General features: G+C 45.1%; 1 protein-coding gene across 2 annotated transcripts; it reads right to left on the reverse strand.

Annotated features, from left to right (window-relative positions):
- Positions 1 to 530: 530 nt before the first annotated feature.
- On the reverse strand, positions 531 to 17,719 carry LOC146185620 (uncharacterized). Of its 2 annotated transcripts, none has more exons than XM_084606534.1 (5): positions 17,575 to 17,719; positions 16,725 to 16,811; positions 14,464 to 14,608; positions 13,641 to 13,737; positions 531 to 9,710 (listed from the first exon to the last, which is right to left on the reverse strand). In XM_084606534.1, exons 2-5 carry the CDS (start codon positions 16,757 to 16,759, stop codon positions 4,630 to 4,632), a joined length of 5,358 nt encoding a protein of 1,785 aa, XP_084462660.1. In that variant the 5' UTR covers positions 16,760 to 16,811; positions 17,575 to 17,719; the 3' UTR covers positions 531 to 4,629. The 2 variants fall into 2 exon arrangements, with proteins under 2 accessions (XP_084462660.1, XP_084462661.1); XM_084606535.1 differs by lacking the exon at positions 17,575 to 17,719 and adding an exon at positions 17,470 to 17,556.
- Positions 17,720 to 18,354: the final 635 nt, after the last annotated feature.

Here is an 18,354-nt window from a genome sequence, read left to right on the forward strand (position 1 = left end):
CTGGTGATACGAGTGGGCAGGTAAATCCAACTTGCTCGATATTCTACAACAGGTACTAGGCGAAAATTGTTTGCAAGCATTTTCATTGTAACAGCACCGGAAGCACCGCAATGCTGATACTCGGATCTTTACAAACACGGTTCATTTACCTGTGATCACTTTACTTTCTGACGACGGACATACTGAACTGGGACACCCATATTAACTTGGCAAGCTATTTATTGGCAAGAAGCAATAAATACTGCTGAATTCCAAATTTTTTTTGTGTGCATGGTTTGTGTTGAAATTGTGCGATGCACTGGTATGCATCGTTTATGGGGATTAGCATACACCTGCTAAATAATGTATAACCGATTTTTTTCTGCCATGCTGTTATCACTAGTAGAAAAAGTGAAGTTCACATCTTGTGATGCAATGCAATCACTGCTTCTAGGGTGGCAACGAATGAGTCGGACTAAATTACTGCTGCTTTTGTTTACCTAATGTGACCTGAATTTTGCAACACAAAAAGGAGTGAATATTTGTTTTGAGTATAGTGTAGCCAGATTACAAACATCTTTTATTGTGTTCTAAAATATATAGAGCCACATTTTACAGACACAGATTTCATGATGGCAAAAACATTCCTGTACATATACAATGAAGTACGTACATAGGCAAGGACAAGTGTTCATGATGCTATGATAGAGTTGCTGAACAAAACTTATTGCAAAGCACTCGTTTTCATCACCAAAGAGGCCTATCAACACACAATGCATGTCTACAGATGTGTCAAAAGAAGTATATCGAACAAGGCTCCCAATGCAGTCTACAAAAGCTTCAATTCTGTGCCTCTTACTTTGTCATGCGTTGACAGCTTGAGCATATGAGATACGCTTGGAACTTAACACGACAAACAGTTCACATGATGCACAATGTTTAACATATGTACAGTACTTTTAAAGCCAGTAGAAACACTTACACCAAGCTTATTTACACGCAGTGGCGAGCAAAGCGACTGCAACAAAAAGAAAAACGAACAATTCATTCGGTGAGTAAAATTTTTTTCTAAAGCACAGTGACTGGACTGTACACTGCCTCTGTGCACCATAGTGAAATGCCAACAGCGATAACCTACACAATGAGCTCAAAACATGATGCGACATATTAGAGGGCAGCTCACTAGGTACATCCATTCCGTGTAACAAGCTTACATTATATAAAAGCTGCATATGAAAGATGTGATGCAACTGGAAGGAGAAGATGGGAGTGGTAGCTTTATACATGAGAAGGTAAAAGGTTTTGTGCATTCAGTCTACCACTTGGCAATGTTGGATGTTGAAACAAACATTGGCAAAAAGGTACCTACAGTGCTAAATGGAAAAGACAAATTGAGTGCCATCAACTGGACAGATGGATGCACTGACTAGATCCATGGGCCTTTCCACTCAAGAGGTGGAAGATGGCTCACAATTCTTTTTGCAACCTATAGAATGACCGTAGCTTGCGCCATAACCCAACATTAATTTTGCGCAAGAATCACACAAGCTCTATAATGTGCCAATAGGTTCAAGAGAGAACCACTTAAGATTAGGAGATAAGCACCTTTACCAACACAGTAGCACCTCTTACTTTTGCCATCCAGAATACACTTTAGGTAAAGCTCACTCGGGACTGTGTCACTATTACAGGCAATAATTACTACTGGAAGTGAAGAGACCTTGCCCAAAGTTTGATACAAAGGCTTTTTCGTATCCATCATTGCAATGCATCCATCGAACACATTCAAACTGCAGTTTTGCAACTGGATGCTGTAAATGGCGCGCAACTATGTCGAGAAGCCGATAATCTATCACATAAGCAGAAGGAAAAAAAAAAACTTTACAGCAGCAAACGCTGACACACATGTTGGGATGATGCTACGACTGAAGTCTGTTCATAACACTAGAGGATTTAGCTGCCAGACAATGAGTGGAAAAAGACAGTGCTTAAAGAGACCCCCAGTACTTTACATGGCTTTTTTCTGAACAGATCTGAAACTCCAATTTTGGACATCAGATAAAACTTTTGGCTGTACTCAGTAAAATATAATTTTGTTTGGTCATGACAAAAGCAACAAGTGAATAAGAAACAACCAAAAGAAACCTCCAATTACCCCACCCCCTTTTTTTCATGCAGTCAAATCCACTGTCAAGCAAGCTCACTTGGGAAATATTTGAGTTCATAATTACTACTAACAAGAATTTTAGGGATGCAGTGGTTGCATAATGAAGCAGTGTTGAGGAATCAGCACTTTTGATGCACTGACTGAAGCTCCGGGGTAGGAGGACAAACAGTAAAAGTACCTTCAAAGGTTGTCACATTAGAGCCTTCTCTGGTGCAATGTTATTTAAAGAAAAAAAACAAACAGTAAAGAAATACACGCCCTGCTCGAAAGCCACGAATGCAACATGGTGCTCAGTATACACAGACACACACAAAAAATAAACAGCTTCGAAAGTACAGTCATTTCATGCTACACCGGTTTAAGGCGATCTTAGCCATGACATGTTAACAATAAATTTCATACAATACCTGGAGCTCAATAGACAGCAACCCTAGTTAGCACAACAGAATAGACAAGAAGTGTGAGGAAACCCTTGGACTGCTAGGTAAAGTTTCAACAACATAGTCTCACAAAGACAAGTTTTTGTCGTGAAATGTTGTCTAAAGCACTGCGGCTCCCCCTCGACCCTAGTTCATTTTGTTGTCCAATACTATCTTCCTGCTTTCCCTCTGCCTAGTAAATGTAAGATGAAACCAGAGAACTTGCATCACAGAATGGCAGCAAGTTATAAGGTTGACTGAAGGCTACTGCAAGGAAAGCATGTTTAAAGGAAAACCAGAAAAGCTCTTGAAACACGATGGCATGTAGATCAACAAACTGCCAGTGCAACATTTTCAGTATCAGACGAAAAAATGACTGCTCTACTAAAAAGGGAAAAAAAAAATTGTCTACAGCACTATATTTGCCCTTTCCAAAATTCACAAATTTCATTTAACATTTAAAAAAAAAAATGACTCCTCTACTAAAAAGGGGGAAAAAGATAGTCTACAGCACTATATTTGCTCTTTCAAAATTCTTTACAAATTTCATTAAACACTTTCTAAAGTCACTTATTGTAGTTGCACCGAAAATCACTAGTCTCTGTATGAAGAACACCATCATTGTGCAGTTGGCCCCTGAAAATTTGAACTCAAAGGAGAAGAAAAGTTTGTTTTAATTAACACAACTCATTTTCACAAGACTAGTGGGTCAGTTTCAATAAACCAAAGTGTGGTTAAGTGAGTTTGAACTGATTAGACTACGCTGCATTCGCATAGCCTCATCAAGTTGAGGAACCAATGAAGCAAACCATTGGTGCATTATAAACTTTCGCTGACAAATTTACGTCAAATATTTGGCAAAGTGCTCGCACTGAAAACTGATTTCGAGGAAAAGACAGAGTAATTTTCGACAACGCAGCGAGCAAAAGAAGGGAGAGAGAAATAGGCTGCGGATGTGCTCATTTCGGCTACCTTTGAGTTCTTTATCATATACTAACATCATCAAATCTTTTTTGTTTCACCTCAGTCAAAATGCATCCGTGAATGAACCAGCATTCTCAGGCTCAGAAGCTAGGTGCTCTAACCATGATGGGTAGTGCCTACATTACATTATAGACTCAGTGCAAAGCTCATTGCGAACTGTACAGTGCAGAAAATGCTTTTTGAAACCAAGACATACTTCTCTGAGTTTCCTCCAAAAGCACCATGAGCAGACGCAGCTTAAGATGCCATGAAGCCGGTTGAGCAAGTGGGTGAGCGGATGTGGGTGCTCAAAAGACGTGTCAGCGTCAAATACAAGCCCGCTTTGCTTGTCATTTTTAATATTAAATTATACAGTCCTTGCTGTACAGAAGATCCCAGATATAATACTGAACTTGGAAGGTAAAATAGTGCGATATATCAATAATTTGGTACAAAAATTTTTTTAACAGATGCGAGCTTCTCTGTAACCCAGGAGCATGAATATGGTACAGAATTAATGCTATTGGAGTTGTAGCTCGTATCAAAGCTGAAGAGGACAAAGCAACCGCCAATTATATGTGGTCTAATTCTGTAAATGGTGCACTATAATCCCCAAAATATCCTAATCAAAATACAGTTGATTTTGGCATCACCTACATGCAGTTTAATACACTGAATGTTGCACTAGACGACAGTTCAATAAACATGAACAATGCTACTGTCCTCTAGCACGGGGTTTTCAAGGGGATATCCTGAGAGTTCAATATAAGCAATAATTCGATACAGCCAAGTTCGGTAGATCTAGGATCGACTGTATCAGACAGGTAAAAACCACCGACAATTTCTTTAACAAAGAAATAATCTACTACGAAGTAAACCACACGTGGGACAAGGACAAGAAATAAATAATACACAAAAGGACACCTTCAACAGAAACAGTACAAAGGCAAAAAGAAATACAACTTTCGCAAAAAGACAAAACCTCGAAGTGTAAGTACAAGAAATGAAATTGCCCCCAAGCTGCCCAAAGTACCACTGAGGTGGCACTTTTCCCTCCAAGCACCTCACTGAATTGCCCTATTTCACAGTACAAGTGAGGGTCTAGTGTTCGTGCATAGGAAAGGTGAGTGGAGGGATGACGTTGGAGAAAGAAGGTGCATGGTGGCTTGAGTGCACAAAGTTGTTGTGAGTTGGTGGCGGTGGTGGAGGCGGCGGCAGGATGTGGTTGAACGAGTTGTGCAACACGCGACTCGATGGGTAAAAGTGTGTCGACGGTGGAGGGGGCGCCGCACTGGCCCTCCCCTGTTCCACCGAAGAGCCTATGTCAGGAAAGATGTTGCTCAGGTTGAAGTTGGGCACGTGCTGTGACGGTGCAACTGCTGCGCAGTTTGTGTAGGGCGCCGCCACTTGGGCTGTAGAAATGCTGGAGCCGGATGCCATGGATGCGACTGATGATGATGATACTGAAGTTGCCACACTGCTGCTGTGCTGCTCATTTCTATGCAGCGAGCTGTGGTGGTGTGAGAAAGGGGGAGCTGCGCTGGATGAGTGGGAAGTTGATACACCTGGTCCGTTCAGGTTGAGATTGAAGCTGTTCTGCTGGGACTGAGGCCTGAAGAGCGGGTTGTAGGCAACGCTACTGATGTTTGCACCACGGTCAACCTCGACACCACTGTGGCTAGGCTTTGAGTGCGGAGGTTGAGGGACTTGCTGATGCAGCTGTTGCTGCTGATGTGGCCAAGGTGACGCTGATGATGTTAACGCAGATGTAGATGAAAGGGAAGAAGCATGAGGTAGCTTTTGCGAAGGTGCTGGAGGAGGTGGTAACGTGATCAATGCGTGGTTATGAGATTCGTTTCTGAAGTCTGGGAAGTAAGATATGCTCGAAGCAGGAGTGTGTGAGGCGTTTGATTGCTTATTCTTTTTGGATTTTGACTTGGTCTGCTGCTTTTCTGTCTCGGGACAACCAGTTTCAGAGGCCAGGTGAACACCTTGCTTTTCCCGACGACCGCTCTGCTTTTCCACTTCCGCACTTGGAGGGGGCAGCGAGGCACCACAAATGGTGTTACCAGTCGTTCCAAATGGGTTTGGGATCAGGTTATTCACAAGGTGAGGCGCTTGTGCACAGTGCTGAGGGAGGTTGCCAAAGACTGGAGGGGCGGGTGGTGCTAGAGGACCCGAGCACTGGGGCCCAAATTCGGTTGTCAGAGGCAAGATGGGCGCTGCAGAGGCACTGGGGAACAAGCATCCCTGCTGTTGGGAAGTGGGCACTTGCATTCCGAAGTGGTGGGATTGCCTGGGAGATGCGGCCTGCAAGCAGCTGGCTGGCGCTCGGCTTGTCACTGGAACTTCAGGCCGTGAAGAAGCACAGGTACCAAAACTGGGACTTCGATGACCCAAGGAAAAGTTGGGGTAAGGGTAATTCTGGTGCTGGAACATATTCTGATTCGAGCTTGTCTCGGATTGAGCATGGTGGTTGCGAGATGATGGAGACTGTGACATGTGCGGTGCCATGGCGTGCAATGGTGGAGTGTGCAATGGCGCCGAAGGAAGCATGGGAAAATCCTCCTTTGCCGAGTGGTAGGAGTGGATGGGATACCGAGATGGCGTAGCAGCTGCCAGACTGCGCTGCATGTTGTTATAGCTACTGTGTACGGTGGCAGGCTGAGGAGGCATGGCTGTCGACACGGGTAATGCCTGTGATGACCGGTTATCTGTCGCTGACACACTGGTGGTGGGAAGATGGTTCTGCTGGGATGTGCTTGCTGGAAGCTGTCGTTGATGCGAATGTCCAGCTGAATGTTGCGTACTTGTTTGGGGTTGATATGGAAGCCGGTTTGTAAACCCTGGGTGATTTGAGAAGCCAGGCTCCTTGGTACTTCCTTGGAGGTCCTTCTTTGGATTGCTAGCCTGGGACTGAATTAGACTTTCCGCCGAATAAGAGATTTGGGGACGTGATGACTGCTGGCAGGATGACCTCTGAGTAGTGGGCACCTGGGCGCATGACGGGGGTGTAAGTCGGTACGAAGATGGCAAGAAGTTCTGAGCCCCAATCAATGCTTCCGCAGAATAGCATGACAAAGCAGTGTTGCTCTGCGGAGTCGAAGTCCCTGTGCAAGGGGTGTACTGATCAGGTCGAGGAAAAGGAAATGAAGTGGTTGTCATGTAGGGATTTATAGACATGGGAAACTGGGATGACAGACTCTTGCTCGGTGTGCTGCATCGCCCAGAGTCACGAACCATTCGACATGGTGAAGGTGGTGGCTTGCCGCTGTTGTCTAGCATAGACAGAGATTCAGAGTCCTTAGAGGCAGCGAAGCCTTGAGCTGTACTGAATCCAGGAAGCGAGGTGCTTTGTGCCTGGATGGGCGCAGTTGAAAACTGTGGGCCTCTGCTGTGCATTGAGAGTGCCGGCTGTGTGTTCGACACGAAGCTGTGGCATGACACCTCTGTGTGCAGTTTTGCAGTAGACATGCTGTGAAGCTGCGGAGATCGGGCAGCATGGTGGCAGTCCTGCTTGCTGCCAGAGTTGCTTACTGCGTGCAGCTCTTCTGAATGATTTCTGTGTGTTGAGAAGTTCTGGGAGTCGACATAGGCATATGTGCTTCTTTCTGTCGACTCCTTCTTTTTGTTCAGGCTTGATGTGACCAAAGCCTGCGTTCCACTCGTTGGGAGGTGAGGTGTTGGTGGGGTTAAAACAAACTGTGAAAGGCTGCTCGTGCTTTCCACTGTCTTGGCAGTACTGTTTCCTAGTTCGTGTTCCAGCTGATCACCGGGTGAGAGTGACGGGAAAGACAGACCGGGGTTTGAGTTGCTATTGAGTGAACCGTGCCCATCATCTTCAGGAATGCTAAGTATGAGGGGCAGCTCCTGGTCTGACGCCAAACTGTCGGTGCTGGACACGAAAGCTTTGCTGTTGTCTTCGCTGCTCTTGCTACTAGGTGGCGTCAGTTGGCAAAGTAAAGAAGCCGTGCAGTCAGGGATTTTAGTGGAACCCTGAGGTGTGTTGTGGCCACTATTGTTATTGGCCCCGACTGAAACGTAACTTTCAGTAAAGGTTGTCGAACTAACACTCGGAGATATGTCAATATTTTCTTCCATCACTATGGAGTGCAAACTGAGATTAGGAAGCTCATTACGATCACTGTCAGCTGCCTGAACTTCATCCGACCCTTCGGATGCTGATGCTGGCTGTCCACCATTTTCGGCCGACACCTGGCTCGTAGACGTCGTTTCTGCATCCATCTGAGTAGGCCTCTCATTCTCAAAGACATCTTTCATCTTAGCAGCCCCTTCAACACTGCTGCTGTTGTCTGAAACAGCATCTGTGCTGCAAACAGCTTCCGCAAGTACCGAGGCACTCGAACACTGGCTTTGTGTGACAGCAACAGAAGTGCTGGGTGGCGAGGCAGCAGCAGTTGACACAATGGCTGCTTGTGTACTGGTAGTCTCGGCAGTATTTGAAATGGAAACAGCAGGGGCAGTACTCTGGTCATTAGAGCTTGCCGAGGACCGGTTTCCGCTCCCAGACTGGGCTGCTTGGCTTAACCCCGAGGCCTCTACACCACCACAAGAAAATATTGATTCTGTTGCTTGGGCAAGGATGTCTGCAGCAAGTGGAGAAACCTCTTTGTTGCTTGTACTGCTCACACCCTCTGTGCCTTGGGCAGAAACAATGGCTGTTGTTGTAGATGAACAAGTCGAGCCATGTGTGGCATTCTCCTCATCTGGCCGTAACACGTCTGTGCGTGGTTTCTTGGCTGGCACCTCTGGAGATGGCCTTGCTGTCAGCTTTTTGCCACCTCCTTTACGAGCGCAAGGAGGCTTAGCCTGACTAGAATCTGGAGTCTGTGGGGTTGGCTTTGGCCTGATGGAGCAGAGCGGTTGCTTTGACGCTGCATGGGAACAAACAGGCTTGGCCTTCGAACTGTCCGGCACAGCTACACACTTTGACGAAGACGGCGCTGAGTGCTGCGGACAGGTATGATGCTGCTTCCTGCAGCCCCCATGCTGAGCTGGCGTGGTAGCTGGAGAGGAACCACCGGATGAAGACGGTGTGGGTGCCAGCACTTTGTTCTGTGCCACAGCTGATGCATGTTCCCTACACATGTAGCTCTGAGCACCATCGCATGGCACCACCTTTCCAAGAGAAGTGCTGCAGCTGCTCACAGCTGATGCCACGTTTGCTGCCACCTGGCTCCCCAGAGGGTGTGCCGGTGGCACTGGAGCACTGACCACTTGTGGCTGCGACACCACAGGAATTATCTGCCCCGATGGAAGCAAGAAGGCGGAGGGAACCTGTGGTGCCGGTGCCGTCTGTCCCGCAATCACTGTGGCCCCAGCGCCGAGGGAAAGGAGGGGCTGGTTCATCATCATGCCGGTGCCTGAGAGGAATGTTGCCGCGTTGTGCTGTACGCCGCAGAGCTTGGCCTCCTTCAGCTTGGGGTCGCACTGCATCAGGCCACCCAGAGCTGAGTGGGCAAAGTCATCGGCGCCCTGCCCCGCTGCCAAGTGCACCTGAGGCAGCATGTCGGGCCCCGCGAAGGAGACCATTGAACCGGGCGTGCGTGCTCCCATTGCATGCCCTTGTGGGTTGAGGATGATGGAGGTGTTCTGGAAGGTCACCACATTCTGCAGCACTGGGACCCCCTGGTCGTTGATCACCAGGATGGGTTGTGAGACGACTCCGCCGGCACCTGGTGCAGTGGCCACTCCCGCTGTGGCTGCGGGTGTGACGGCAGTGAGCGGGTGCTGCTGGTGGAATACCGTCACTCCAGAAGGCTGGGCTGTGGACATGACCGGTGCTGACGGAAGCGCCTGAGTCACCAACGTGCACCCGGGTGTCGTGTCACGGGCACTGCTTGCGGGAGGGAGAGGTGCAGCTGTCACTGGTGCTTGCTGCAGCACTCTTGGAGCCACAGACTCGGCAGGCTTTGATGGCACTGTGGTGCCAGTGCCGTGATGCTGGCACGGCTGAAGAACCGTCTTCACCTCAGTGGAGGCAAGTAAGGCACGTTGCTTGTCGGGAAGGTGTTTCAGGGAGTACTTCTTGGGTTTGTGGTCCCAGATCTCTTCGGGACCACTTGTCAGGGGGATGCCCGCAGTGGTGAGCAGCCTCGCATAGTTGGTGTTCAGTTCCTCCAACTCCTTTATTTGCTTGCGCAGGTTGGCAAAGATGGTTGCTGTTGAAAACAAAAAATTTCCCGGGTGCATGTTAAATTCACTGTCAGTCATATCAGCGAGAAACATCCCTGTCAAACGGGCAGTCTCTATGTTCGCTGATACAACTGTCAACCAGCTCAATGGTGGTTAGCAACTTCAATCATAAAATTTCTAGCTACTTTTACAAGCTAATTTTTACTAGACAGTCAAAGTGAGAGCTCAGCAGACATTCCAGTGTAAACAAGTTGACGTTGCTATTGTTATGCACATATCCCTGTAATTTTGCTTTTTACCTATTAGCGAGCTTTGCAACACCAGAGAATAGGAGACCATAGAAAAAGAAGGAAGAAGTGGCTGAACAACTGGACGCGCACGCGCATGGGGAGCCGTTCAGACCGAGAAAGAATGGGATGGCCTGCTCGAAGCGCTGCTAGGCAAGGTAGCATTAGATCTGGCCTAGCACCGCTAGTGGTCAGGTGAGCAAAAGTCATCTTGAAGCAGCTTTTGGCAAAGAATAGAGTGTTTGGAGAACACAAATAGCCACAATCATTAATTTGGCATTTCCATAATTTTAAATTAAAAAAAGTGGGTATGGCCTAAAGAAAAAATATGGGTCTGCATGTGTGATGACTGATGTTGTTTGATGGCTCACAGACAACAGGAATATGAACTAATATACAGGTTTTTGCATATATGGGCCTGGATTAAAAAAAACAAAAAACATTTATGTATTGTCCTACTTGAGATCAGATATAGTTCACAAAGTGGCATATTATAGTCTACATTATTTTACAAGCGATTTAACATTGGTATTTGCCAGAATCAATAAAAAATTGTGCTTGGCGGCGTGCACAGTTTTTGTTGAGGTGAGCCAAGCAGCTGATCTGACAGACTGCGCCATCTGACGTCACGAGTTGGTGGTTGGACAGGTAGCGTCCTACCAACACTATTGATTGTAACAATTTCATGGTGACTTTTAGTACGCGAATCGATTACTCTTGTCTGCAGCATTAATTTCGACAAGCAGGCAAGCTGTACCTGTGAAGCAAGCTCGCTACTCAGTTAACCACCAAGCAAGAATTTCGGTTGCCTTGCCTCCCGTAAGATGGAGCAATCTGTCAGATCTGCTGCTCTGCTCGCCTCTATGAAAACTGTGCCCGCCGCCTAGAGGAGTTTTTCGTCGATTCAGAAAAATCTAGGCAAGTACTGATTTAAATCACTTATCAAATACTGCAGACCGTAATGTGCTATCTTGCGATTCTTTTACAAAATTTTCTGTAGTGCGTCCTATACAATGATGCACCTTACATGCGAGATTTTTTTTTTTTGAACAGCTGTCTCACTGGCAGAATGCCAAAAGGTGGTGATGTCCGTGCTCTTCGCCCTTTCCACTCTGCCAAGACAACCCAAATTGGGCTGACTCTTTTTTCCAGTTACGATTTACAACTGTTGGCGGCTATTGCATGTGTGTTTTCTATGCATGTGCTCTGCCGTGTGCAGCAGCGACGATCAGCGCCATGATTATGAGCACAAAGAGGACGCCTCAGCGTTGTCACGAGAAATTGCCGACCACGTACCAAGATGAAGCCTTTCAGGGCTTTGAGTAATAATAGTGTTTGTGCTCTCCCTAAGCTAGCTTTTTTTCGCGCATATGTATTGCCTTTTTTTTTTCTCCTATCATTTGCAGGCGCACGTAACAAACTTTCTTTCAGGCACATAGCAAGCGATGGCCAAATAAGCTGCCTTGCTTTTTCTACTGGACGCTCAGAGATCGAACCCTCCCACCTGAACTACCGTTCCCTTCTAGAAACTTATGCTAACACACTGCAAGTATGGCTCCCTTAGTAGCCTGGTCAGAGCAATATGATTTGAGTGACGACCTGTGCAAACAATGAAGATTCTGCCTACTCCCCTTTACCCCCAGCCTTGGATGGGGGACGTTCAATAAAGGATGTTCAATCAATCAATCAATCAATCAATCAATCAATCAATCAATCAATCAATCAATCATATGCAGTCAAGCCTATTGGCCTAACCTGAATAAATTGAAGTGCGTCTTATACATGGGTGCATCTTATATACCAATCTTTTTTGTTGAAGGCCTCTAAATAGAAGGGGTGCGTCTCATACAAAGGTGCGTAAACCAGAAAAAAATGGTAGTGGTTTTAATTAAATTGCTCTTTTTCTTTTTAAATGCTAATCTTATTTTGATCCTTTCCTTTGCCGTTCTAGGCTTCCTTTCTTCTAATGTTCCATTTTATTTAGGTTTCAGTGACAGTTCAAACACTTTTTCTAATCTGGCTTTACGTCACCAGTACTTCAGTTTCTTCCTGCTCTTTTTACTACTGATGTGTTATGCTTTCATTGTCTCTGAAATTCGCTGCTTCAGAAAGGTTGACCATGCCCTCCATAATAGCTGGACGTAGAGTTTTAGTCTTCATGTTGATGTTCATGTGGTCATGTTGCTGTGCCTAGCATCGTCAGCTGGATCATATGCACATCCAATGATCTTTAAATTCTATGTGCGGCAGTGATGCAGCTAAATGAACCTCGAAAATTTTCACGGCCTTCGACTCTAACGGCTTTGAGAGTGCACATCTGACAGGCTACGTAAGACACGCTACCCATTCAACACGCCTTTAGTACCAGGCTGTCTTGCTGGAAGGCAGCCCAGCAGACGATTATGGTCACTTCCAATAGGAGCAACGTAGAGCAACTCGTATTGCTTCCATCGTGTGCGATTAAAGTTTTGAACATGCGCAAATCACTTGTCCATATTGGTGGATGACTGTTTTGAAACCGCAGAGTTCACTTTTCCAAAAAGAAACCCGTTACCACTAGGACAGGCAACAGGTTACAGATACTTGTAACAAATTATCAATGATATTTCTGTTGTGTGAAACATGAACACACATACAAAAAAGAATTAGCTTCTAGTGCCTCTGCTAGTACTAGAGATTCCTGAGAATAGCAAATTTAGAAATTATGTGTTCGTTTAAAGAGACTAGATCTATTTAGAGTAGTATCTGATTGTTTCCAACCGTGTATGAAAACTAGGATACACTTTTCACAACAAGCATGCACCCACTTTTTCACACTCTAAAAGCATTACTGGCAATATCTACGACATTACAGAGGCCTTGATAGAAGAGCTCTGCGTACCTATTATGTGAAGCGTATACAGCTCATTCGGCTGAAAACCGTTGCTGTAACTCAAATTGAGAAAACCACACGATTTTGTAACAAATGGTAGCGCCACCATTTTTTGTGCAGCATTCTGGGTGGCAACATACCATTTCACTTCCCATTTAGCATCCATTGTCTAGCCATGTTCAAGGCTAGTTTGCGACAGCGATTCAAACAAACCGACGACTTATGTCCCTCAGATAACTGTGGGTGTCCACTGAGAAGCGCGACATACTGTACCTTCTGTTTCCCAAAAACCAACTACTATAACCAAAATATAAAAGTATTCGTAGAATGAAAAGGCAGTGTTAAAGGCACTTCACATCTACTCTTAAGGCGAACCTTGAGTACCCACCCTAATTTTTATTATGATCAAAGCAGCCAACTTGGTTTAAAATGCTCTTCAGCTCAGATTACACCAGAGGCCAGTGACTGATTTAATGCGACGGAAATCACAGCATGTCTTTTTTATGTCACTGACTGAAGAAAACGGTGATGCCTTTAAAGCATGTTCTCTATTTCTATGTGCTATAATAATGCCAGAGCCTTGAGAAATGGCCTAATGGCCGAACAGTGTCTTATCTGTTATGTTGCCAGAACAGGCACTTGACTTGCCGTTAATAAAAAATGAGAAGTTAAAAATCATAGCAATCCAAACAAGAGGCTAAAGCTTAGTAAATGTCCCTTGCAAACAAAGTACAGCCAAGGGATAATTTAGGCCTTGTTTTTTGACACTAGGAATAAGGAGTGAAGAGGTAGCTTGCCTTCCACATTGGTGACCTTGTCCATTACCAGCTTCTCATTTAAGTCCTTCAAGTATGTTATGTAATCCCAAGCACGCTCAAGGATCCCATTCTTGCTCTGCAACAAGAACAAGAAGCACAGTAAGTGCCAGCAACCAATAAATGTTTCCTAGCAGGTGAAGACGTAGGCATGAGGTGAAACTTTGGAACCGGAAATTGGCGAGTCAGATGTGTGGGGTGAAAAGATGGTGCAAAACGCATGAAAATTTTTCCCAGCAATGCAGTAAGGTAGCAGTGACTTATGTCTGCACAAAGGTGCATTTGTATAGGGAGGCGAACTTGGACTTCTGGGATCCAATCCAGAGGGCCTCAAACATGCTCGGGAAAATGGATAACACCATGGTGAGTCCATGAACAATTTGCAAATGACTTTATTTTCCCCTTCAGTTATGATTTTGGTTTCAGTAGGTGAATGATCGTCGCAAAGTGATAAGTGGGAATGATATCACGTGAGGCATACACGAACTAAAAAACTGTATTCACTACAACACTTACACTTTTAAGCCAAAATGCAGCCTGTGAACAAAGAGCAATTATAATGCAATTGTTTGTGAGTCTTATGTGATCTTATCCTTGCTTGTTGTGTAACAAGTGGCATTTAGCATGGGAGAGGAAATTTAATTACAGAGTATTTACTGAGAAAAGGCTAATTTCATGAATAGTCCGTGTTTAGTAATGTCTTATGCCCCATTCCAAAGCAAAAGATGAACAAGGCTGATGCCTCTACCCCTGTAGGAACAACAATGTGCAGACAGAGTGTATAATCCACCAGCACCCTCCACACCTGCTTCCTGGGATCTTTGTCGGGCAGCAGCTCCCCGAGGCGCAGGATACCAATGTTGATCTTGTCCTTCCTTCTCCTTTCCACCTCATTGTGGATCTCCTTGCGCTTGTGGTTGCTGCGGCCGCCCACTTCTCCATTGCAGATGCTGCACATGCATAAGGGCACGGTTTAGCCACAAAAAGAGGAAAACCACTCAGGCGTAACAGCAATCTGGGGGTGGGAAGAATAGGATAGAAATCAGCTAGGTCATTTTCTGATGCCTAGAAACTAGAAGGTTCTCCTTTAGCCCGCTTTTTTCGTAAAGAGACAAATAACGCTTTTGTATTAATAGCAGAGTAACACTTAAACATCCAAGTTGGCTAGTACAGAGGATTAACTATAAAATTATGTGCACAGTAAAGGAAAATGATAAAGCACCATCATAAATGCAGATTTTTGCAGATAAGTATGAGCATAAAAGTACAGTCAGACCTCAAAATGTAAGCTAAAGATGAAACATGCAAGAAGCCTGTCCTGCATTTTGCCCGATCGAAACCATTGTAATGAAGAGGAATTAAGAATACGTACACTTCGGGAATCGAACTACTGCTCAAATTGGTTTCCTTGCAATGACAAACCGGCCCAGGTATATCAAATGTAATATATAAATTATGCTGAAATAAGTAAGCACAACCAGTAACGGCTGCAGCTCACCTTTACAAAATAAGTAGTTCAGAAAATCCAAGCAAACCCAAATGCTCGGTCTCCTCTATTTGGCTGCACTTTGTGCACTAATTCAGGCAGTGCAGTGCTCTCGAACTCTATTTGACGTTGTGTTGCAGAAATTTGTTCGCACTTCTGCGCTGTCCTTCTCATGAGTTCTTTTCTAGTGCGAGCAGTGTGAGCTGCTTGGCACACTCTGTTGCAGACAAGTGGCCTCGTGGACATGCCTTATTTAGTATGTACGTTACATCCTGTGTAGTAGCCGGCCTACCATAACAGTCACACGAGCGCTGCTTTTTTTAAAATATGCGGGTGACTGAGAAATTTGTGATAATTCGCTATGACTTGTTTCTTTTTTACTATGTGGCTTCCAAGCACCAGCATTCAGCTTGTCACAGCATCAGCAACAATTCTGCTCAAGTCACCAGTGAGGCCTGTTAGTACGCTGATGCCTGCCAGTGAGTCTGACTGAGCCACCCCAGGTCATCGATAATAAACATGACTGGTGGAATTAAAACAAAGAAAATCAAAGTTCTCATGAAACACTTTTATGTAGCAATTGATGGAAAACTGGAAACACTTTTTGGGCAGAATGGCGACAGCTAAAACCATGCGCACAAACAGTCTAAGGCATTGCATGACGGTCTGGATAACCTTGACGCACAAGTCCGAGTATTATTGCGTTACAGCATCAAAGTACCTGCTGAAACGATGATGGTTAACTGTGACATTTTAAATGCACAGAATTCAACAGAACTAGCACGATTTATCTAAACGATAAACACCAACATACAATCACAGCAGACAAATGTTTTTGCACTTTTGAGCTATACTTGGCTGTTGCACCTAGAGTGCTTGGGTCAGGCAGTGCCCATGTCGCAAGAACCGACACTGGACCAGCATGGCACTTTTGTGAATTCTAGTGCAGAAAGTTCAGTCAACTCTAGAAATCTCAAAGACATGGCTGGCAAGTAGAGATTTCACTAGGCTTGTCTCGAGCGTCTAAGCTACAGTCGACAGAGCGAAATATACATTATTTTAAAGCAGGCATTCGCTTTCACAGGTAATTCTTGCACCTAAGCACTACCTCGTAGTTATACAAGCAAGGAACGCATGAGCACAGCACCCAGAACAAAGCCGCTGCAATAGGATTTCACACTTCTCTGATCTAACATTCAGACAAGCCTGCTTGGCTCTGTACTTACTACCACACAGTGGGCTTGAAGTTTTTCTGAACTGTTTAAAACCAAAACTGCATGATGTTGTGACAAAAAGACAACATGTAATGTTAAATGTTACTCTTTGCAAGTTGGTTATTGGAAAATATGAACAGCATGTTTTCTCGAACGCACTTCCACTTAGCTACAGCAATAATGCTAAGATCAAGGCTACTGAACCATGTAAACGGTTCGTTGATAGAAAGGCCTGCTTTCCGAGTTCATCACAAGAGGGAGCAAACACAAGAACCACAAGCATGCACGTGCACACACTGCAAAAAGTACTAGTACAGGCCTTGGTGAGTAGGGTACACTGAAATGAGAAAAATGAGCTATGTTTACCAGGCATCTTCGTCGCTGCTATACTGCTCTGACATAGCAGAAACAGTCCAGTGCAGGCCAAAAGAGTGCCAGCGGTGGGCGAACGTTCTGCACAACAAGTGAAGGAAAGTAAACAATCCTGCCGAGAATCGCTGTTGCCCAGTTCTGCAGGCTGGATTTCAAAACGGCATTGCTACGAGGGAACATATGGACTAGGCTCGTTGATGGAATAGGTAGATCAAGAAGTTAAAGCGAGTTCGACCGCGACAGCTATCTAAGGACACGCTGAGTTTCTACCTGCCGAGGCATGGGACTTAAAACAGGCAGTTGAAACAATGCATAGCAGTAACGTGGGTCAAAACACAATTTCATTGGCGCGATTAAAACATATAGCCCAGTTCTGGATTTTGCGCCGAAAGACACGTAGTCCGTGCTGCAGCCAAGCGCGCGCCTAAAGCATGGGCTACATAAAATCAGAAGCGCGCTGTCAACAGTCGCGGCAACTTACGCTCATACGCTAAGTCTTCACACTATTTGATACGACAAGTAGTAGATTACAGCTTCACAGGTTCAAGGCCACACAAGCATGTTACAACCGACGGCTTTCAACGCTTCCGAACAGATGCGAAGATTGTTCAGATAAGCGTCGAATCGGACTAGCGGCTGTATAACGCGAACTCAAACTGATCGCGAACAGTAATGCGTGTTGAATAAGATTAATTTGCTCACGGCGAGGTACTAAAACAGATAATTTGTTCTCTCGTACACTGATTTTCAGTTGTGCATGTTCGCCTGCTGCAAAGCATTACCGGCTTCAAAGCAGCCGTTAACGACGAAGTGGAATGCCATATATCAAATATTTCCAACTCACCATGACAAATCTCTCTTCTTGGTTTTGCGCACACTAACACCACCAAACGATTTTCTGCAAGAGCGTAATAATCACTCTAAACAAAACTCGCAGCCATATTGAATAATACCTCGAGTACCTACGATGCGGCGCCACAGGCAATAAAATTGACGGAACCCTACAAAATGCCTCATAAAAAAGCAACACAAAAAATAGAAGGAAAGCTTTCCGCAATAGTTTCAGAGAGCGCCGTTTTAGCGCTAGTATACAGTTACTTCTAAGATTTCTTGGTAAACGTCTCACTATTTACACAAAGAAGCTTGCAAATGGTATATCCAGTTACAACCTCCTCACATTTCTTGATTGGCGGCGCTTTTGAAAAGGCAGATTTCGCAGAAAGAGTGTGATTTCCGTCTGGCACGGGACGCTTACGTCCGCCTGCGAGGCTTCCTCTCCCTAGAAGAGCCCATAGGGTCTTCGTGAGGGAGCGGAGGGGCCTCTACATCGACGCCAATAAATTTATCTTGAACTTGAGTGTTCAATTTCACTGCAATTTCAGCCGGTTCAAAGGGCCACCTAGATCTCCATGACCTCTGCAGCCTTGGACAAGGGATCTAAATCAATATACAGCAGTTGACTTGCAAGTATCTTTTTCCTTTCGGCCATGGTTGCTTTAGTGCACAAAATTTAGAGCATATGGTATGAACTCACTCCCAGGTAATATATATCAATATATATATATATATATATATATATATATATATATATATATATATGTGTGTGTGTGTGTGTGTGTGTGTG

The sequence above is a fragment of the Amblyomma maculatum genome, chromosome 6, assembly GCF_055883805.1.
Source record: "Amblyomma maculatum isolate TAMU_Amacu chromosome 6, ASM5588380v1, whole genome shotgun sequence".
In the NCBI taxonomy this organism is placed as follows: Eukaryota; Metazoa; Arthropoda; class Arachnida; order Ixodida; family Ixodidae; genus Amblyomma; species Amblyomma maculatum.